Source organism: Notechis scutatus, chromosome 2 (genome assembly GCF_049901735.1).
Source record: "Notechis scutatus isolate UNSWTSFEM ecotype Mainland chromosome 2, rNotScu1.2, whole genome shotgun sequence".
Lineage (NCBI taxonomy): Eukaryota > Metazoa > Chordata > Lepidosauria > Squamata > Elapidae > Notechis > Notechis scutatus.
Window position 1 is genome coordinate 159,627,446 of NC_142010.1, and position 23,793 is coordinate 159,651,238.

General features: G+C 40.5%; 1 protein-coding gene and 1 long non-coding RNA gene across 5 annotated transcripts in view; one reads left to right on the top strand and one right to left on the bottom strand.

Moving 5' to 3' along the window:
• On the bottom strand, positions 1 to 21,084 carry SYDE1 (synapse defective Rho GTPase activating protein 1). 4 transcript variants are annotated; one of them, XM_026679647.2, is made up of 8 exons: positions 20,946 to 21,084; positions 14,446 to 15,135; positions 12,941 to 13,660; positions 12,283 to 12,500; positions 10,072 to 10,198; positions 8,886 to 9,040; positions 8,386 to 8,614; positions 1 to 1,815 (listed from the first exon to the last, which is right to left on the bottom strand). In XM_026679647.2, exons 1-8 carry the CDS (start codon positions 21,040 to 21,042, stop codon positions 1,397 to 1,399), a joined length of 2,655 nt encoding a protein of 884 aa, XP_026535432.2. In that variant the 5' UTR covers positions 21,043 to 21,084; the 3' UTR covers positions 1 to 1,396. The 4 variants fall into 4 exon arrangements, with proteins under 4 accessions (XP_026535432.2, XP_087813222.1, XP_087813224.1 ...); XM_087957097.1 differs by lacking the exon at positions 1 to 1,815 and adding an exon at positions 6,079 to 6,229; XM_087957096.1 differs by lacking the exon at positions 8,386 to 8,614.
• LOC148132363 (uncharacterized) overlaps positions 21,076 to 23,793 on the top strand; it is a 10,280-nt gene continuing 7,562 nt past the window's right edge. Inside the window, exon 1 of the long non-coding RNA XR_015747903.1 lies at positions 21,076 to 21,621. This is a non-coding gene — a long non-coding RNA (uncharacterized LOC148132363). The remainder of the gene's footprint in view (positions 21,622 to 23,793) is intronic.

The window sequence follows — 23,793 nt, forward strand, 5'->3', positions numbered from 1 at the left end:
ATGTAATAGATGAAATATCTGGCTAATCCAGCCACAAGTATTCTGACCAATTCTGGGCTTATTTAAGAAAAAATGAGAGAGTTTCCAAAAAGGGTAACAAGAATTTTCAAGAAACAAGACCAAGAGAAATTGAAGAATTTATTAATATTTAATTGTGAGAAAATGTGGGGAGGTCAGGGGTTATAACAGTACTCCTTGAATAACTGAAAGGTTGTCACATAGAAAAAACAGAAGTCTATTAAAAAATGCAATAATGAATTTAAATTACAGGAAGGTAGAGTCCAATAGAATGCTAACCTCCTGACAATAAGAATAGTTCTGCAATGGGATCAGTCCCCCAGTGTGGTGATGGAAACCTTTTCACTGGATATGTTCAAACAGAGGTTAAAATAGGGATGCTTTAACCTGAATTCCTGCACTACAGCAGTAGATTGGATTCAGTACCATAAAAGGTACTTCCATGGTTATGATTATATGATTTTGTACTAAGCTACTATTGCCAAAAAGGAAAAAAATTCCAAAATGCAGTGTCTTTGCCATTACAAATTTTTCCACTGAAAACAAAGTGTTTCCCTTAATTTGAAACTGTCCTTTTAATTTCCCAGAATACCTTGAAACAAAGTTGAAATGGGGAAAGTTGTGTGGAATTTAAGATATGGCTCCTAGCTGCTCAGTGTCAATCAGATTATCCACTAAAGGTGCTTCTTCAGTTATTCCAAAAGATTCTTAACCTATAGCCAGCCCAGAGCCCAATGGTTAAATAAGGAGCAAAAAGGAGCCGCTGATCCCAATCACAGCTCAGTTCGGTCTTTGGCAAGCTATTGTGTTTCAGTCTGGACTCTAGATACAGATTCAGAATATAATATTGACCTACCTTCAAGAATGAGTAAAGTGCTCTGAATGATTAAGAAAGCATGCACAAAACATTACATTTTCAATTTTACCTTTTCAAGAAAAGAAAAGAAAACCATGGATAAATCTCTCTTCCTTGGAAGCATTTAAAGCTGCCTTTCCCAGCCTGTCCTTACAGGTGTGTTGGTCATAGCTGGGAAATATAGGAACTGAGTTCCAACACATTTGGAAGGTTCCAAGTTCAGAAAGATTTCACTGAATAGATGCTGGTTGAGAGCTCCTGTCCCTATTCTGTTCCCAGTTCAGATATAAATTGAAGGGAGAATCCAAGCAATGGTGTCCTTTCGGCCAATCACTGAGAGCTCATGTTGGCTCTTCAATACAAGCAAAAGCCAAAAAAGAGAGCCCATGAGTTAAAATCTGTGACAGAAATAATACTGGCATAAGTTGCAAGTCAGAAAAAAGAACTTGCTGAGGCAACTTCGGCTTGCAATGCTATACTGTAAAGTCCTGAGAGAATGCTTCATAGGCAGACACTGATTTGCTAGGAGAGTTCTCGCTCAAGGTCCAAGATGAGAGCATCAAAGTCTTTCAAATTGAGCCTTGGGCTAAAGGGAGTCTCTGGATCCTCCACCAGAGCAAAATCACCCATGTAGACTGCTTGGCTATGGAGTGCTAGTCCTTTCCTCAAAGCCCCCTCCTCCTCTTCCCTGTCACTCTCACTCCCTGCCACCTCATCATAGTCAGCCTCACTGCCTGGCTTGGAGACTCCCTGGAACTGCTGTCCACACACACTCCAGTCTCCAGCATAACGATTTCTTGGAGGACTTTCCAATCCTCTTGGATGAGTTCGAGTAGTAACAGTAGTGTTTGACAGTGGCAAATCCAGGGGAGGGGGACACTGATGATGGGCCTGCTTACTTGGAAAGATACGTTCTCCATCTTCCATCTTCCTATGCGGCACTAAGAAGGAAGGCAAAATAGGTAAGCAGGCCAAGAGGGAATGAAAGCTGACAGTCACCCAAAGTGCACAAGAACACACAGCTAATTTCTAGATTAAGAAATCCAAAGCTTCAAATCTGCCTGTGAGTTCAGAACATAGGATCATTTCTAAAACATCTTACCTCACAAATACTGATACACAAATCACCTGAGATATTGTGAGTCAATCAGTTTCAATACGAATACATCTATTATTTGAAGCAAAGGCTTCATATGCATTCTTTCACATGCTGGATTAATTGATGTTACATGTGGTTTAGTGGCATCTTATTTTGACTAAGAAAGAACATTCCATGGTTGAGGTCGGGGACAAGTTCAACATCCCATCCTGTTCCTGATGTATTTATGAAACATACCGTGTTTCCACAAAAATAAGACCTATCCTGAAAATCTCTAGCATGATTTGATTACATATATGATTTTTTACTTATATGATTTCTCATATAAGCCCTACCCCAAAAATAAGCCCTAGTTAAGACCCTTCCCACTCTGCACATTGGACCCGCGCAACTCAGGGCCCCCACTGCCAGGTCACTCCCCACTCAGCGACCTACCCCCACCTCTTCCCTTTCACTCCCTTCCCAAGCCGGACTGCTATGCTATAGAGAATGGGCGGGGGAGCCTCGATCCCATTACTTGGTCCCCCTCCGCCATTTCTGAGCCGAAGGGAGTGACAGTGAAAGGCCTCTGCTGTTGCTGTGCATCAGCTGGGTCCGCTACTGGAGGGGCTTTCTTCGGTCCCCACCCCCTCCTCCCCATAGCTCACCTGCCTGGCAGCCACTGCCTCCTTCCACTCCTCCTTCACCTGCTGTGCTGCCTCATGTTGCCTGTTCCCCGTTCACTGCCTGCATTGTATGATTTCAATGGCAGCAGCTCTGGAGGCTGCTGATAGGAAGCGGTGGCCACATACACATACTGTACAACTCTCACCAACTCTGCCACTTGCCTTGCCTCGTGGTGGTGGCATACAATCTCTGCATTGTCCCTGGACTGGGTAAGCTCTGGGAAAATTATGCCTGGAGCTGGCCAAGGAAGGCCAGGCTCCCCTTCTCTGACTATTTTGCAAAGCCCTTGAGGTTTTGCATGGAGAAACAGATTGCTTCCTGCAGGGTTAGCCTCGGCACCCACTTTGGATGGCAAACAGAAGAGCTTTGCTCATTTTCTCCAGGACCTTTGAAATTCCCCCCCCCCCCCTTCATTTTTCTGCCTTAACATCCAGAGCAGGCATGTTTTGCTCCCGATCAGCTGAAGATCTGGTAGCTACCAGTATGATTTTTGTAAGAAGCTTAGTGTATGTGTGAGTCCTGCCCCCCTTGTCACGGGCTGACCCGGCCCTGCAGGAAGCAGATTTACTCCTTCACGCAAAACCTCAAGGGCTTTGCAGAACCATCGGGGAAGGGGAGTCTGGCCTTCCTTGCCCAGCTCAATGCTGGGAGGAAATGCATCAGAAAACAGGGTTGTCATTTCCAGAATGGAGAAGGGAGATGTGGGGCGATGCAGGCTGGTGAGAAAGTGGGGACCAATGATTGCTGTGTGGAGGGACGGAGGGAAGAAGGAAGGGAGGGAGGAAAGAGAGATGTGCAACAGGACGGGCGATTGCACAGTGATCAAACCCCCCTCTTCTCTCCCTCTCTGTGAGAAAGTCAGAGAGAGAGAGAGAGAGAGAGAGAGAGAGATGTCTAATCCAACCTATGTGTGTGTGTGAAAGAGAGAGAGAAACAGTAGAGGGGACCTATGTAAGGGGATTGATCCTCCCCCACCCAGAGGCAATGCACACCTTTCCCAGTAACGAAAATTGCAGGCAACGTTGTCCCTTTCAAATAGCGTTGCCTGCAATTCTTTTTTTTTTTTTGCATAATTTCTTTTATTTTTTTATTCTTTACACATCTCTTTAAGTGAACAATGTGATGCATAATCATAATTACATTTTCAGCTTTCTTATCGTTTCATATCATATCATATCATTACCTATTCCATTTTTCTTTTAATATGTTTTCACTTCATATTGTTTAATTTATCATTTACAGAAAAAAAAACAATTTCATCCTAAAATATTTATCCCCTTTATTGTCAATTCAATCTTGCCACCTATTTTTATGTTATGTATTCTCCCCATTTTACTCTCTTAAAATCAATATATAACAAATTAAAAAAAATCTAATATCAATATAGCCATTTTAGTTACTACCTCCTGTGTTAATAACAATGGTCTCCTATTTACTCCTATTTAAGAAATATGCATATATTTCTTCCCCCCCAAATCGGGTTCCACATGGTATTCTTTCCCTATTACATAATAAATCTAATATTTACTCCACCAACATTCATATAACCACTTCAAATTTCACATTCTGTTTCCATTTAACTAATTATAGATATGAATAACAATATTATACTTTGATTTCCATACTCTATGTTCTTTTTCTTAATCACCTTACTAATTATAATATAACAATCTCATTTTAAATTCTTATTTAACAATATAATAATCTTAATTTCCATACTCTTTGTTCTTCCAATAACATTTATATAGCAAATTTTCTATTTCATTTCCATTTAGGCCAGTATAAAAAAATTTATAACATTATAATTGTTTTTAATTCTCTTACTCCATATTCACTTTCCTCTTCGTATTATTATATCTTAAATAACATTCTTGCAATAAATTCTTATTTCTCTTTCTATTCCGATTAAATTTATTTCTTTACTTTTAGCAATAATTCCCAATAAACTTTAAGTTACAAACTCCCCAACCTTTATAACTATTTTCTAAAATACCAAGATACATTTCCATTTCACGTCTAAAACAATTGTCTCTCTGTCTCTTGGCTGTATAATTTCTTCTAATCTTAGTCAGCTTTTCCTTTTCTATCATTTTTCGGTCCTTTCTCCTAATTCCCCTCTTTTCCCCTGTTATTCTTCCTGGTTTCATCTCCTATTTGCTTATTTTTACCCCCTCCCTCTCCTGATTTTTCCTTTCTGACTTACTCTTCTGTAACTTCTTTTGTTTAATCTTTGAAATATTTTTCCCTTTATTTGTCACATCCATCATTAAAATATTAAATTTTATTCCTTTTTTGTCCTTTTGTAATGTCCATTGTTCTCTTTGCTCTTTTAAGCTGGTTTCCTGTTTGTTTAACTCCTCCCCCTTGGGCTTCCTTTGTTCTTCTGTGATCTGCATCACCATTTCTAATTTTTCTGCCATAATGTTCCATAGTTCCAAACTTTATTATTCCCCTCACACTTTGCAATTCCGATCTGAGTTCCTTGCATAGTTCATTCATTTTGCTTTACTTTCAGGTTATCTTCTTTAATGTTTATATCCAATTAAATTGTGCTGTAGTATGTTAAAGCCAGCGTCTTTTAATTTTGATCTTTACCAACAATGTCCATTTATCTTAGTTTTCCAATGTTAATCCTTTTATTTCTTTGTCAAACAGTCCCAAATCCATCAATCAATCCCAAGATAATATCTTCACTTATCCCTTTACAGTGATATTTTTATACTCCACTTTCTGGGGTTATTATTGTATTAAAATCTTTTATTTCATGTCAAATTCACATTTTTACTTGATCAAAAATCTTCCATAGAGTCAGAGAGAAAAATTTATTTCTGGCACTCTGGAGTCAGTTTTCACTTTTAGTTCTGTCTTTTTTTAAGCTTGTATTATCTCTGCTAATTCCCAATCATTTGCTGTTATTTCTTTTAAATATAGTCATTTCCAGCATTCTAATCAATGCCTAATCAATGCCAATTTCTGTATAATTTTCCAATTTAGTTTCCTAATCTGTTATATTTAAAGAATCTTCTCTGAGTAATATCACTTCTGTTTAAGTCCTTTTAAAAGTCCAATTTCTTTACATTTACACTCTTTCTCTTTCTTTCAGAATGCCGCTTCTACAATCTTTAGTGAGGGCTCTTTCCTTCGGTTTTCCGGGGTTACCTTTTAAAATCCAGGATATTTCATCTGGTCACACACCGTTCACCACTTCACCGCTCCAGCACGAACTTAGTTCTCTTCTTCGTGGCAGCCATTAAAGGCTGCCACTACAGCCTGTCTTCGGGGGAGTGTTTCTAGCCAAGGGGCAGATGCGGCTCCCTCAACCCGGCAGGCTGTCTCCCCCTTTTTCACCACCCCTCCAGGGTGCATCTGGTCCCATTTGGGACCCTCCAACAGGTAGAGCATGAAACAAAGCCAATCGCGGAAACAAAGCCAATCATACAATCGCGGACTCCGATCTGTCTTTGAAGGAAGTGCTACCGGAAGTCCATTGCCTGCAATTCTTGTTACTGGGAGAAGTTGTGCATTGCTTCTACCATAAGCACATGTTTCCCACAATCTTCCAGGGCTTGATTATACAAGGACAATTTGCTCTGGAAGGAAAGCGGAGAAGTAGTTTCTGTTGGAAGAGATCCTGCCCAGCAGACCAAACTTCAGTGCCACAATTTCAGCTGTTTCGGCACCGCTCAGTTTCCCACTCCACCCCTGCCAGGCTGGTCTGGTGGGTGGGATTGCCTTCTGCCTTTCCCGCCACTGCATTGGCAGCCCTCCCAAGAGGCAGCACGGCAATTGGTCGGCAGCCACATGAATGATTGACCATCCCCTAAACCCCCACCCTAATGGTTATTTTGGAGCCCAAAAGAAAATAAGACTGGGTCTTATTTTCAGGGAAACACAGTATTAAGGCCAATGTATCCAACATTTGGAAAAATGCATATGAAGCCTTTGCTTTTCGTGATATGTTTGTTCATAGAGCAAGACTTAATTCACCTAAATACAGTATATTTATCCATTGATCAAAGTATTTATTTACTTATTTGCATTATATAGCCACCCAAAGGCAACTCCCAGTAAACTAAGAGCACCCCAATTTGTTGAAGGTCTATTACTTTGGCTATTGTTTTAATCCCTTTTATAGGGATTGATTTAACCAGTGATAATTTTCTTGTTTGAGCTTTTTGGGGAAGTGGATTATTACTTTGTTTTTTAATTATAATTTTTAAATGGCAGCACTAACAAGACCAGTACCACAACACACAGATGGGAATGTACCTATTTCTTTTGCATTTCCATTTCACACATTACTCTATGGAGTGAAAACAAAATGGAGAAATATATCCTGTGACCATAACATCCCTATTTTACAATTGCTCCAGCTTCTCATCTTTATGACCAAAGGCCAGAGGGGAAGGTTATTTAAGTAGCCCTCCCTTCCAGGTTCAGATGATACAGAGAATCTTACAGCAATAACTGCAGTTACATCACCTTAAGTTAACCACAACTGGACCCAGAGTCTAAAGCTATACCCAGGATTAAGAAATAGCTTTGTTTAATATAGTAGTCACCAACCAGTGGGCTGCGGCCTACTGGTGGGCCATGAGAAAATTTTGGTAGGCTGCAGAGAAATCTCACCCCCACAGCAATTAATCCAGGCTGTGGAGAAACACAAGGCTGTGCAGCCCACATGGCCCACAGGAACCCTCCCCGCCCACTCCTTACCGAGCAAACTTGCCTGCTAAATTGCTATTTTTCCTTTTTCCGACCATCATCTGTTCTGCTGTGCTGGGAGATTTAGATTAGCTAGGAAGCAGGAAATGGTTGGATTTCTTGCTTTCTAGCTAGTCTTTAGATCTTCGGCTCTGTTTTTAAGCACAGCCCTTAGGACTGAAGGTTCTATTATTCAGTGCAGACTCACAGCAAGCAAATTTGAGAGACTGAGCTAGCCGATGGCAGATAGATAGATCACTGAATGATTGTGTGAGCAACTCAATCTGCTTTGCCTGATTTTGGGTAAAAGTTGCTCTTTTTTTATAAAAAAAAAATCAATATTTACATGCATGGTGTATTGTGAGTTAATTTTGTGAGTTTGCTTGCTAGCAAATTTTATGAGTTTCCTTGTAAGCAAATTTTATGTGACAGACTGAGCTAGCCAATGGCAGATAGATAGATCTCTGAATCTATCTATAAATCTCTGAATCTCTGTGATTCTGTGAGCAACTCAATCTGCCTGCCTGCTTTGACTGATTTTGGGTAAAAGTTGCTCTTTTAAAAAAAAAATTCAATATTTATATAAATATTTATAATATTTACATACAGGCCATGCCCAGCCAGTCACATGACCACCAAGCCACACCCACAAATTAGGCCACACCCACAGAACTGGTTAGTGGTCCCTGGAATTTAAAATTTTGAGTTTGGTGGTCCCTGAGGTCCAAAAGGTTGGCGACCCCTGGTTTAATATGTTGTTTGGTCAAATTAATTGTCCAGTTTACATATGCTTCTTATTTTATTCTCTGGAAATATCCTTCACTGTAGATTTAAGATTAACAATCAACTAACTCTTAACTGATTAAATAAGGAGACAAAGTCTATAAGCTCAAAATACTAAAAAGAATACTCCGTACCACATTATAATTCAACAAACAGTATTAGGACTCATTAAGTGATTGGCAAGAACCCAGCAGCTAAAGCTAAAGCATAGTTGTCCCTAGGAATGGAAGAGATGCCTTTGAACCTCTTGCACATTTACCTGGCCAGGACTGTAACAAATAGTGTAATACTTCAAGATGATGTTTAAAATCTCTGGTGCTGGCAATGGTGCAATGCTGTTGGCCAGATCTGGAGACTACGGTCCCACCTGCCCCTTGGTTCAGGAGAACAGGCCCAAAGCACACAGCAAGGTTCTGGGCACTCATGCGATTGAAGGTATGGAAAGCAGCAACCAAACTAAGGTGATCAAGCAGCATGGTCAAAGTGGCCTAAAAATGGAAATAAGTTATTTCAGCCCATTTTGTCAATAACAAAGAAGGAAAGATTTTAATTAAGTGCAATAAAAAAACTGCTAGGAAGAGGTATGCAGCCTTTCATGTCAGCAAGAAAAGTATTCAGGATGTCCATCTATGGGGAAGTTCACTAATGATACATTGTGAGAGGTTACCCTCGGGTCTAGCAGAGAGAATAAGATTTTTAAAGGCTGATTAAATCTGAGATTGATAGACCTATTCTCTTGTTCAACCTGAGACTTCCTACCTTCTCAGCCTCCGGTAGGCAATTCAGAAGAGCTGTTGTTGTCTCCTTCACTTTCAGTCCCACTGTCCTATTGGACATAGCTTCCAGTACCACCTGATAGAGGGGGTCAGTGATAAGAGGAGTGGGTAACTCACGCAAATAGTCCTTCAAAATTCCTGGAAAGGAGGAAAACAGAAAACAATCAACATTACCTTTGTTATAGGTTCAACCTTTATCTTTATTAGAAAAGGCTGATCTCATAGTGGTACTTCAAGATCTGTGCCACATTGAAGTTCCCTGACATGAAAATCCTAATACACAAACTTTATAAATGAGTGGGGTTTTTTTCCTCACTGGATGGACAAGGGAGCAAAATGATAGCAGAGAGAAGAAGCAGACAGATTAGAATTGGGTATGACTAGTTTAATGAAAAAAAGGACTAGGGGTGACATGATAGCAGTGTTCCACTATATCAAGGGTTACCACAAAGAAGAAGTTAAGCTATTCTCCAAACCACCTGATGGCAGGACAAGACACAATGGATGGGAACTAATCAAGGAAAGAAGCAACCTAGAACTAAAAAGAAATTTCCTGACAGTTAGAACAATTAATCAGTGGAACAGCTTGGCTCCAGAAGTTATGAATATTTTTTCTTTTAAGAATTTAGTGTGTATTTTAAGGGAATGTACCAAGCAGAATTCGATTGAAAATAGGTATGTGTTATAAAATAGAGGTTAGAAAATGAATGTTATAACTGTAAAGGTGTAATTTAAATTTTTAAACAAGATTTGAAAAAAGATACAAAGGTGTTACACTCCAGTCTAATAATTACAGAGGAAAATTTGTTTTATGAGAAAAGAAAATATGAAATTGTAAACAGGACAGACGAAAGTATAAAAACATTGATTAGAAAGATTTTAAAAATTAGAAAAAGATATGTAATTGAATTAAGAAAGGAATGAGATAATTTAAAATAAGGCTATAGGAAGTAAAGAAAGGGAAAAGTTATTGAAAAAAATCAAAATAGTTGTAAGATATGGATTAGAATGTATAAGATAAATATGTATTCAGTTTATGTTTGTATGGAGAAGTGATAACCTGGGGGCACGCTGTTTTCAAAAAAAGATATTTTATTTGTATTTGTATGTTTTGTGAAAATTTAAATAAAACTTTTATTAAAAAAAAGAGTCCAGTTGTAGGAACTAACCTGTAATCACATTGATGTCTGGATAAAGATCTTCAGAAAGAACCACAGCAGCACTATCCCTCTCAAAGGCATCACGTAATTCCTTCTTCACTGCTGCTGAGCCACACAAGCGATACAAGCCTACTGCCTACAAACAGAACAGAGCTCATCACCTGGATAAGCAGACAGTGCTGCAAACAATAGTATAGGGAAGAAGTCACCCATGGCTTAGTCACCTCCCATCTAAATTATCATTATGCCTTAGAATAGAACTGGCCTTGAAGATCATCCAGAAGTTGTAACTGTCCAGAATGCAGCAGAATTTGCAGTTTTGGATAACCCATGGTTCATTCAAGTAATATCACTGCTGTGTAACCTGCACTGGCATGCAGTTGCTTTCCAGCTCCAATTTAAGGTACTGGTTATCATATTTACAGCCCTAATGGCACAAGGCTATGGTAGGTTACGTAAAAAAATTTATTCTGCCTGAGACTATCTGCCTGTCCTACTAGATTAGATGGGGTGGGTGCATTTAAGTTTCCTTCCCTTAAATGTTACCATTAGATGGGACAAAGACATGCCTTCTTGGTGAGAAACATCCTCCCATTGGAGATCAGAGGAATCTTTACCCTTGTAGCATTCTGAAAGACTGTGAAAATCTGGTTCTCCCCCTTCCCCCCCAGCATTGGGCTAGTATATGGGGCTGAACTATGAAAATGTTTGGTCTGGCACTTGGAGGTGCCTTTGTCTTTAACTATATTTTAGGGATGGTTATGAGCTGCCTAGAATCCTTGTATGACAGCAATTACATAGTGAACCAATTGCATAGGTTAACAACTTCTTATATTTAAGCATAACTTTTCCTAAGGCTAGATGTTGGGTTTGCCATCATCAACTGAATAAACTTAGAGCAAAAGCTCATTTGAATTTACTGCTTAAATTAAAGAATCATAGTTATCCAGGGTCCCTAACTCCATTAATTAAAATATATAAAGCTAAAGTTACCCCAATGCTCTTGTATGGAGCAGAAGTTTTGGATCTATACTCAAATACAGTACTAGAACCAACACAATCCCAGCATTTGAAAGGTATTTTGGGTGTAGATCTAAGAACATCTGCTACAGCAGTTAGAGCTGAATTGGGAATTCATACAATTATATAACTACTGACACTAAGTAAATGAAATGGCGATTGATAGACTCCCCAAGTTATGTCTACTAGAACAAATAAAATCACAATTACAAATCTCCTGGATCACCAAACTAACAAATTTTGTAAGAAGCTGTGGCCTTCTTGTCTCTTGTGTAACAGAAGAACAATTTTAAAAAAGAGCTGCGCAACGAGTTAAGGATATAGAAAAACAAAATGATGTAGTTATCCATAGTAAGGTGGGTAACTTGAAATGGCTGAGCAAACCCAAACGTACTTTTCAAATAGACAGCTATTTGAAGTTACAACTGCCAAAACATCTTAGATATTTACGTGAGCGAGATTCAAACAGCTTGACACAATGGTCCGATATGGGAGATTCCATTCTATACCCTACAGTGGATGTCTCTGCATCTGCACAGTGGCAGAGGTAGAAGACCTGGCTCACATCCTATTTGATTGTTGCCTGTATGAGGGTGAAAGACAGGTACCTTGGTCTCTATACCAAATGAATGACCCATTGGGATTACCATATCAAAACAACTTACCTTATGTGCGGCCAGAATCTGAAAATAACATTTAACACAGCATAGTACTTAAGCAAAATGATTCAGTTAAGATCTGCATATTTGGGACTGATTGGGATAGGGGCGATACCGAAATATAATTTTATCATATTTTATCTATATCTTAAATTATTGTATTTTATTCCAATTTCATTTTAAATCATATTTTATTCCAATTTCATTTTAAATTGTATTTTACTTAATTCCATTTTAAATTGCTTTTATTGAATTTTAGTAATATTTTTTTAACTCTGCATTTTGATATGGTCCAAGGGCTAATCAATCAATCAATAAAGTAAAACTACAGTATGTTTTAGGGATGGTTGTGAGCTGCCTAGAATCCTTGTATGAGGTAAGTGGCCATGTAAATCCTATAAATAAATAAACCTCACATATTGCAAAAAACAGACATCTGGGTTGGGAGAAAGGAGTTGATCAGGTTGAGCTACTCTATGTTTTGTGGAAGACACTACATGAAATTTAGGAAAGTGGTTGCTTTGGGATGGAGAATATTCACCTTCAATCCTCGTTTCTCAATCTGGGTTATACATTTCTGGATTAGGAGTGGCACCTTAATGGCAGCACCTTCTCTTTTCACCAGCTGATTCAGTTTCACTCCAAAGACTTGTGGTTCCTGTTCAGAGTTAGCTGGATCCCACCGATCCACCAGAGTGAGTTTGATGTAAAGAAGCCCCTGAGGCTCCAGTTGTAGGGCTAACTGCTGGGTCCTACAACCTAAAACCAGAAATGTTAGAGAATGTGATGACCACAATGGATCCCCACTTCCCCATCCCCTTCCCCAGATCAGGCAATCCCATGGGGTCAATCCAATCAAGATGTACCCAACACTTTAGCATCTTGAGCAGAACTTAGGTTCTGTGCTATGCTGGCAGAAAGAAGAGAGACCATAAGAGAGCATAGTCCTCACATGAGTGGGGTCACAACTTTGACTTCCATCCCACCACAAGTTTAAAAGTATCCTTTAATGGGAATGATGTTGGATTGAGACCCTTCAATATAGTATGTACTGAACTAGTGAAAAAAAATGTTCTGATGCGGCAGAAGGTAGCTTCCTACTATATCTTCCTGAGCAGGTAGACTGCAAAGGACATTATTTCTATCTGTAACTCTGTAGAAAACTATCTATTGGCATGTGCCTAAACGGTCTTCCTCACCTTGAAAAACCTGGGACAGAATGATGGTACCATGGCAGCAAATTCGGTTCTTGCCCACAATAGGATCATAGGAGAAGACCACCATTTTGAGAAGTTGGGCATCCTCCAGCTCCAGCTGGAAAAAATGGTTGAGAGTGAGGACAGGAGTCTGGCAAGGCAGGAGGGCTGTGCGAGCCTTGTTAACAGAGTCTACTTGAAGAATGCAGAAGAGCTCTTTGGTTTCAGCTTTGGGAGGCTTGAAGCCCTGAATCCCCAGCAGGTGGATGCTGACAAGACCAGAGAAATTATGTAGACAGCTAGGTTGTTCAGCAAAACTGTACAGCCAGAATGATGACCCTTCAGGGCCAAGGGATGCCTCTGCCTTAGTCAGAAGCTCTGGGGAATCACTGTCACTCAAATATCCCCCACTGCTGGCAGCCTTGTCCTGGGTCACAGGTTGCTGAGATGCCACACTACTGTCAAGATGATAGCGGCTGATGACATTCCCTGAGTCCTTAGCAGAGGAGCTCCCTTCTGGCCTTCGAGGACGGGAGTTGCGCAGACTTAGTTTCCGTCTCAGCTCTGGCAGTTTCTTCATCTTTATGGAGAGACTTCGTACTGGACCTGGGGACTTGGCCTTGCTGAAAGAATGGCTCTTTTTATTGGCATTGGTGTTCTGGGTCATCAGTGTGGCACTGACTGAACTTTCTTCAGGATCCACAATTGCAACAGGTACTTTTCCTGAGGAGAGAAACTGTGTAAGGCAGGCCAAATGCCACTTATTCAGGAGGTAACAGGCATTGCACCAAAGCTGCAAGGGTAATAGGTTGGGAGAGAAAGAACTGGTCTCATGGCTTTTCAAAAAAAGGGATAACTAGAAAAGATAATAGTCTTCTTCCAAAAAAAGCCACAAAACAATCTGATACAGTATAAGTGGTTAATGCAGTAGCAGGCATTTGTCTATTGCAAATACCTCCAAAATTGAAATACTACTTTAATTATTAATAAGAACATGAATGTAAATGCTAAACTCAACATTTTCAGCCAAAAATGTAGGTGATATTATGAATGATTAAACAAGTGGAACTTTCTATAACCAGCAACCCAATCAATGACATGTACTAATTTCATTTAAGATGCTTTTCCCTTAGTGATGGCCTTAAATTCAATATATATTTAAGATAAATGACATTTCAAGACATCCATGAGCAAACTCACAGGGTTTAGTGGTGCACTGCTGTGCATTTAGAATGGATTTTTTTTAAGCACTCTAGAGCGCAGTCAGCTAAGCTAACTCAGCATAACAGCTACTTAAAAGACTGGGATTGTCTTCTCTATTCGAACCTTTTTTAAAAGAAGAGATACTCCCAGGAGATCATGTTTCAGTATAAGAGAAGAATAATCTTGTTCTTGACTAACCATGACATGCAACCATTCCCCACAGTCCTCAGACTTCAATTCACCAAACCACAAGGCAGTTCTCATGCTCCTGGAAAAATGTGAGTCTCTGCTTAGAACCAACTCACCGTAAGTCTCAGACTCCACTTGCTTAACACACTTCTGTTGGATTGGTGAAATCTGCATATTACTGACTGCCTTCAGTGAGCTGCCAATATCTATACATTCATGTGGAACACATTCATGTGAGACTTTAACTCCTATTGGGTTCCTCTTCTTGTCCCTATTCTCATAACCACTACCACACTTCCTTTCAAGGGAGGGGAGCTGCAAGTCCTCATCCTCTGGAATTGGGTTGTACCAGATCTCTCCTTGGGAGTTGCCATGCTTGTGGAATTCTTCCATCTCAGTGGCAGAAGTGAAAGCTGCCTCTTCTATCCCCTGAGTCTTCCCTGTGGAGAGCACCCATTGGCGGCTACTTTTTTCCAGGGTCTGTAGATAAGCACCTTGGTTGCTATATTTGGTACTGAGGCTGGAGTTACATGTTTCCGGATAGCTGGCTAGCAAGTCAGTATTTTTATTAGGTCCAGTTGCCACTGAGCCAACATCTGCAGGGGCCTGTGGCATAGGAGAAAAGCTCCGGCATGGCCTTCTGTTATGAGAGTCCTCTTGACAGCTCCATGTGAACTTGGCCCAAATTTGTTTCTGTGACACAGTGATGGCAGCACTTTTCTGGCATCCACCAACCAACAGAACAGTATCCACAGACTTAGATTCAGAAGGTAGATGTAAATCATCTGGTAGCTCCAATGGAGGATCTATTGGAACAGAAGTTGATTTATTAATCTGTTCAATATAGCCCCTTAGTTGTTTATCAGAGAAATATATAATTATGAATTAATCCTACCAAATAAGGAAACAGAACAGAAATTTGAGCGAAATACTACTTACTGCAGACTAGGATTCATTCCTGCAACTATTGGAAGCGTTGTATCTTTTGATCACACTTTTTAAATTTTATATGATTTACTTTCTAGTCTGGAGAAATGCAGCCAACAAAAACTGATCAATACAAAATCAGATGTTGGGGCAATATTGAATCTTGAGACTGATGGAAACATGGCTGTCTCTTTATTCTAAAATAGTTTATAACTCTAATACCAAATTAATTGCATCCTAGGATATTGAAGTTCATAGTCTAGACCAGGGGTGGGCAAACTTTTTGGCTCGGGGGCCTCATTGACTTTTAAAATTTGACAGACGGGCCGCCACCTGGTGTCGAAATGCCTGTCATTACAAGTCAAAATCGAATGCAATCATTCAATCTTTCACATCAAACCTTAATTCTGTACCAATCTTTGGCGGGCCGGATTAAAAAGACCAATGGGCCAGATGTGGCCCGCGGGCCGTAGTTTGCCCACCCCTGGTCTAGACAAATCCCTATATATATTATCTCTGAAAAATCTGGGCATGTGCCAGATGAGAAGATGTCCCTATGTTTAAAAAGAAGAAAAAGGACATTGAGTGCACAATGACCAGTCAATCTAACATTGACATTTGGAAAGATTTTAGAATAGAATAAAGAGATCAGTTTTCAATGCTTGGGAAAGTGCAGTAATTCCAGAAATTAGCATGGATTTGTCATGAACAAATCTTGTTATTTATTTTTGATTCATTAACTACCTTAGTAAATTGGAAATGCTATCATTGCAAAATTTCTTGATTTCAGCTATGCCAGAGCATTCAAAAATATACTGATTAGCAAGATACAGTAGGGCTGATGGCATGACAATTAAAATAAGACCTAGACATAAAAATTGTATCCAAAGAGTACTTATCAATGGTCTTCAGCAATATGAAGAGAGATATTGCAAGGAGCTTCATATGCATTTGTAAGGGATAAATAGAAGGAACGCTTAACCAACTTTACAGAGGCACTATTGAGAGTGTTTTAACAAACTGTATCACTGTTTGGTTTGGTGGTAGCAGTGCATCAGATAGAAGGTCCATACAGAGAGTGGTAAGGATAGCAGAGAAGAGTATACGAAGCTTGTTTCCCACTATTCAGGATACTGCTTATAAGCATTATGTGCTTAGAGCTCACAGCATTGTTAGAGACCCTACACACCCACTTCATCATCTGTTTCTGTTGCTCCCCTCTTCTCTGGCAGCAGGTTTTGAAGGATTTATAGTAGGAATACTAGATTCTGTAACAGCTTTGTTCCTTATGTGCCATCCGTCTTGTAAATTCACAGGATCCTCCTTTTTTCACCATGTATACATTCATACTAGACTGTGGTGCTTCTCTGTGTTATATACGTGTAGGTATTTGGGTATATACACAATGGTTATCTTTTGAGAGCTGAATGCAATGAAATTTCATTTTAATGTATGCTGATTAGTATACATTTAAAGTGACAGTAAAGTTTTATTCTATTCTATTCTATTCTTCTTTGCAGACAATACAAAATTAGGTAGGATAACTAATATCCTAGAATAAATAAAATTTATTGCTAGAGAAATGGGATGAATGTAAAAGAAATAAATTTAACAGATTCAAATGTGTTCAGTTAAGAAACAAAAATAAAATGCACACATATAGTATGGGAGACACCTGGCTTAGTAATAGTACTTGTGAACATGTAGTGTTCTAGTAGTAGTATATTGCATCTAGTAGTAGTATATTGCAAACTGAATATGAACTAACAAGATGTTGTATGATTGCAAACAAGGCAAAGATATATTCAGTCAGAGGAAACAATCCTTCCACTCTATTCTGCATTTAGTCAGACTCCATCTTTAATACTCTGACAATTCTAGTCACCACATTTTAAAAGATTTAGAGAAACTGAATAGATTCAGAGAAAGGCAATGAAGATGATAATAAACTAAGCCCCATGAAGACAGACTGAAGGAGCTGGGAATATTTAGTCAAGGAGGGATGTGATAGCACTTTTCAAATAAATTGCCCCTTGCAACTCTAGAAAAGTAAAAAGCTAAAAATGCAGATTAAGATTAGCATTAAAACAAATGGTAAAATCAATCAACCACAAAACTTGGCAGAAGTGATGCATCTTCATTTACTTTCTAGACACTGAGACAGCTGGGCAAATGTATGTCCCAAGGGAATGCGCTTCATAGTATGGGACCAACATAGAACAAGGCCTTCTCTTGTGTGCCTCAAAGATGGGCCTGATAGTGGGATCTTCAAAAGGTCTCTCTTGCAGAATTCAATAAACATATAGGATCATAAGGAGAGGGGGAGCCTAAGCTGCTCATGACTTTAAAAATCAATACCAGCACTGTGGCAAGTAAGCAATTGAGAGCTGGTTCAGATGTTTCAGTACAGATATTGTATCATTCCTGCATTTTGAACTGCTTAGCTGTCTAGCAGCCATGACAGCTTCCACTTTTCAAGGATAGTTCAATGTACAACATATTGCAAGACAGGATGTAATCAAGGGATGTATAACCACTGACACATTCAGCCAGTTCAGGAAAGAATGCTATTGGCTTACTATATGTAATTGTTCAAAATCGTCACCTGTACATTTAGTGATGAGGATAAAAGTGCACTCATCTACTCACTCTTTATTCAGGAGGGCTCTAAACCTTTCTACAAAAGGCTGAATTTCAGTTCTAGAGTCTAGTTTCCTACTGACTGATAGTATCTCAATTATGCTGCCAGATAATGGATCAGACACTCTCAATTCACATCACAAGGGAACACTGAAAATAAAGTCTGAGCCCTCAACAATCTTAGAAATGAAACTTTCTCTGAGTGAAACAAACCTTCAGAATTTCTGATAATGCCAAAAGAAGAGTGGGAAAGTATTTAAGCGGCATGGGGAAAGGGGTTTGTGGTGGGGCAGGCAAACCCACCACATCCGGGCTTGGCCTGAAGACATATAGCTGAGGATTGCAATAGAGCAAAGGCCAGGATATCTGTCCCAAGTTTCCAGCTGCTCAGACCTAGTGCCAAGTTGGATTTCCTGTTGTTTACCGCATACTCCCCTCCTTGGTCAAGACAGAGAGTTCTCTTTGTAGATCCCCAATTGACTCCACATGAAGAGCCCCATTAATTCAGGCATAATTCAAGAACGAAGATGCAGGTCACAAATCAGGAGAGATTGGAAGGAGCACAAACAATAGAATTACCTCCCTTTTCAGAGTTACTGTATTAAATTTTAGAACATCCTGTTTCATCAATCAAAATATTTGATTACATTATTTCACTATTTTAAAAAAAATATTTTATCTTCATTGACTAGGGAAATTGTTTATGACCATTTCCATCAGTATTGCGGAAAGTTCTCAGATAAAAGCTGGGAGTAAAAATAGTCACACTTAGATCTTAAGATAGCTTTGTCACTGTTTTTACAAATACACTGCTCAAAAAAAAATAAAGGGAACACTTAAACAACACAATGTAACTCCAAGTCAATCACACTTCTGTGAAATCAAACTGTCCACTTAGGTAGCAACACTGATTGACAATCAATTTCACATGCTGTTGTGCAAATGGAATAGACAACAGGTGGAAATCATAGGCAGTTAGCAAGACATCCCCAATAAAGGAATGGTTCTGCAGGTGGTGATCACAGACCACTTCTCAGTTCCTATGCTTTCTGGCTGATGGTTTGGTCACTTCTGAATGCTGGTGGTGCTTTCACTCTAGTGGTAGCATGAGATGGAGTCTACAACCCACACAAGTGGCTCAGGTAGTGCAGCTCATCCAGGATGGCATATCAATCCGAGCTGTGGCAAGAAGCTTTGCTGTGTCTGTCAGCATAGTATCCAGAGCATGGAGGTGCTACCAGGAGATAGGCCAGTATATCAGAAGACATGGAGGAGGCCGTAGGAGGGCAACAACCCAGCATCAGAACTGCTACCTCCACCTTTGTGCAAGGAGGGACAGGAGGAGCACTGCCAAAGCCCTGCAAAATGACCTCCAGCGGGCCACAAATGTGCGTGTGGTTGCTCAAACAGTCAGAAACAGACTCCATGAGGGTGGTATGAGGGCCCGACGTCCACAGGTGGGGGTTGTGCTTACAGCCAGCCCAACACCATGCAGGACGTTTGGCATTTGCCAAAGAACACCAAGATTGGCAAATTCACCACTGGTGCCCTGTGTTCTTCACAGATGAAAGCAGGTTCACACTGAGCACCTGTGACAGACGTGACAGGGTCTGGAGATGCTGTAGAGAATGTTCTGCTGCCTTCAACATCCTCCAGCATGACCGGTTTGGCAGTGGGTCAGTAATGGTGTGGGGTGGTATTTCTTTAGGGGGCCGCACAGCCTTCCATGTGCTTGCCAGAGGTAGCCTGACTGCCATTAGGTACCGAGATGAGATCCTCAGACCCCTTGTGAGACCATATGCTGGTGCGGTTGGCCCTGGGTTCCTCCTAATGCAATACAATGCTAGACCTCATGTGGCTGGAGTGTGTCAGCAGTTCCTGCAAGACGAAGGCATTGATGCTATGGACTGACCCGCCCGTTCCCCAGACCTGAATCCAATTGAGCACATCTGGGACATCATGTCTCGCTCCATCCACCAATGTCACATCCAGGAGTTGGGGGATGCTTTAGTCCAGGTGTGGGAGGAGATCCCTCAGGAGACCATCCGCCACCTCATCAGGAGCATGCCCAGGTGTTGTAGGGAGGTCATTCAGGCACGTGGAGGCCACGTACACTACTGAGCCTCATTTTGACTTGTTTTGAGGACATTACATCACAGTTGGATCAGCCTGTAGTGTTTTTTTCCACTTTAATTTTGAGTGTAACTCCAAATCCAGATCTCCATGGGTTGCTAAATTTGATTTCCATTGATAATTTTTGTGTGATTTTGTTGTCAGCACATTCAACTATGTAATGAACAAAATATTTAATAAGAATATTTCATTCATTCAGATCTAGGATGTCTTATTTTTGTGTTCCCTTTATTTTTTTGAGCAGTGTAGTAAAAATTGACCTCAGTTCAATCTGATATCTGAAAGAATGGCATCCAGCACATAAGATCCATTCAAGTTATTATTTTTGGCAATCACACTGTGACTATATGAACCAACCACTCTCTGGCTTGTAGGATGCAACTGCCATCCCTTGGTGAAAAAGTAGGGCCCTCAAGCTGGCTGAACACATCTTCTTAAAAACAGAAGGATCCCGATCCCGACCTATTTCTACTATTCCTGCAATCAAAGTCGCCGGCAACCACGAACATCAGCCTTCACCTGACTGCTGGGAATGCTTAGAAAGGGGCTGCAGAAGTTGCAGAACTAGAACTTCCAAGTTCACCCTGCTACTCAACGGGCCGCTAGGTACAAGAGGCGCTTTCCATCTCAATCCAGAGGCTGGGGCCGGGACTAAGCAGAAAAACCTCAGCAATTCGCTCTGAAACGTAGGCCTCATCGTTTGAGCTCCCCCAGGGTCACCGCGAAAAGAAGAATTGCGCTACATATCCCAGCTCGGTAGCCTTTTCCCTTTGTTTCCTTTTGCCTATTTCAGGAATAGTTGGGGAGGAAATGCCGAAGATGTCTACAGCAGCCCCCTCCTGTCAGGCGAGGTGTCTATGTGCCCCCGGCAGGGGGAGGGAGAAGGGAGCCCCGACCCTATGCCTCCCTCGGGTACCTGGTTCGTTCTGAGGCGCGGCCGCCGCCTTTTTGCTCCGCAGGCGCTCCTTGCTCCTCAGCCGGGATAAAGTTTTCCTGAGTAAAAACTGGGCCATCACTCAGCCATGGGCGACTCCGTCCTACCGTGCCCCATGCAAGAGAAGCGGAGACGTTCAGCCCACGGACAGTGAGACGCGCTCAGCGGGAAGCAAATTCCTCGGATGCCTCCTCCGCTTGCGTGCCAAATCTAAACTGCTGCTGGGGCTTGTAGTCGGAGGAAGCGGGAGCGGAGGGGGAGGGGGAGGCGGGGGCGGAGGTAGTCTGTCCAGGGAGGCAACGCCCCCCTCTTCCTCCGCTGTGTGTGCGTGAGTGGAGCTCAACCTTTGTAGGAAAAGTCACTGTGTTCGTCAAGCGGTCCTCGGCTCCCGGCGCTACAGGGTGGCGGACTAAATGGAGAAACGGTTCTGGCTTTTGCTATCCCAAAACATGGCTGAGTGCAGAGAAACTGGCCAGCCGAGCAGGACAGACATGAAGCTGAACAGAAAATTATTAAGCCCCAGTTCAAACTCAGCAAGACATTTGCTACATTTCTAAGAAGAACAAGCATTCCATGGCACAAATGCCAACCATCTTGGACAGAAGGTGCTCTGCCCCCAGAAGAAGTGACAACCTGAAGCGTTGCCAATCCAGGACAGGTATGGCCAGGATAACCCTTAAAAATATACCTACCAATATCTACATTTATTAGTGGCTGGAAAGTCTTTATGGACTTTTTGACTAAATGTCACTCAAGTCCTGGTCATCTCAGCAGTTTCAGTATTGAAGAGTACTGGGCCCAAAACAGAACCTTGAGGTAACCTATTGCTTACTTTCCTCCAGGAAGCTAAGATACATTAAGGACAACATGTAGAGTGTGATTGATCAGGCAGTTACAAATCCACCTGGTGATGATACAGTATACTCTAATTTTTCTATCTTACCAGGAAGTAGGCTATGATATACTTTGTCAAATTCCTGCTAAAGTCCAAGTAAACTATGTTGACAGCATTTTGCTGGTTCACTAAGTTAGTCATTTTGTTAAAGAATGCAATAAGTTTGTTTGGCATGTTGGCTTCTAGAAATAGTTTTGGTTGTTTCTAAGTGTTTGCAGATCCAGATCCATTGCTTGATTATCTTTCCCAGGATCTTCCCAAGAATTGATGTCTGTATTTTGCTGGTCCATTTTTTCCCCTTTTTGAAGATGGGGACCCAAATCAGTTATTTTCCTCTGGTAGTTCCTCAGTGCTCCAGGATCTTTGAAAGGTATGGTTCAGTGGTTCCAAGATCACAACTGTCTGGATCACGGCTGTTGGTTCCTTTAGAACCTTGGGTTAAAATCCATCTTGTCTTGGTGATTTAAACTCTTCTAGTGGAAAGGTATTGTCTTATCATTTTCTTGTCTTTTTTGACTTGTATTCATATTTAATCTTTTATAGTATATTTGTTAGATTGGACTATTTTTATATACTTTTGTGTAATGACAGATGCAAAGAATGAATTAAGCAATTTTGCCTTGACTTTTCTCTTGTTTTTTATATGTTGACAGAAGCTTTTAAAATTATTTTGGACATTTATTGCAAATTTTACTTCATTCTGAGCCTTAGCTTTCCTGATTTCATCTTTGCTGATTCAGGTTATTTGCTGGTATTCTGCTTTGGTTACAGTTGTGCTCATAAGTTTACATATCCTGGCAGAATGTATGATTTCTTGGCCATTTTTCAGAGAATAATGAATGATAACACAAAAAGTTTTCTTTCACTCACAGTTAGTGGTTGGCTGAAGCCATTTATTATCAATCAACTGTGTTTACTCTTTTTATATCATAATAACAACAGTAACTACCCAAATAACCCTGATCAAAAGTTTACATACCCTGGTGATTTTGGCCTGATAACATGCACACAAAGGAGTTGGAATGGCTATTAAAAGGTAACCATCCTCACGTGTGATCTGTTTGCTTGTAATTGGTGTGTGTGTATAAAAGGTCAATGAGTTCCTGGATTCCTGACAGACCTTTGCATCTTTCATCCAGTGCTGCACTGACCTTTCTGGTTTCTGAGTCATAGGGAAAACAAAAGAATTGTCAAAGGATCCTTCTTTCCATTTTTTATATTTGTCCTTTTTTTCTTTCAGTTTGTCAAAGAGTTGTTTATGCAACCATGCTGATTTCCTCTGGTAACTTTTATTTTTCTTTCTCAGTGGTATTGTGGTAACCTTGTTTTTTATAATCTCATTTTTAAGAGTTTCCCAAACTTCTTGAGTTGTTTTCCTTTTAAGAATTTCATCTACTGAATCCTTCCCAAGTTCTCTTAAGTTAGTTGAAATCAGCTCTCTTAAAGTCTGAGACAATAGTCTGATTTTGTTCTATTGCTTGTATTATGTTGTATTATATTCCAATCTGACATAGTCACTCTCCCCCAAAGATCTCACAACTTCAACCTCCTCTATCATTCCATTTCTATTAGTAAGGATTAATTCCAGTATAGGCGACCCTCCAATTCTCTCCTCTACCTTTGGGTGACAATGTTGTCTGCTAGGTTTGTCAGGAACAAGTTTGATCTCCCACTTGGTGCAGCATTTCATCCCACCAAGTTTTGGTAATGGCAATAATATCATACTTTCCCTCATGTACTAGGACTTTAAGTTCACACTCTTTGTTCCTCATACTTTGAGTGTTAGCATATAAGCATCCAAGTCCTTTTTGATTGACCCTGCATTTGCTTCCAGAAACCAGGAGGCTAGTCCTCCCTTAAGCATGAAAGCTAGCTGGGTGATCCTGGACCAGTCACTTTCAGCTTAATGAAAGTGGGTTGTTGTTGTGGGGAAAA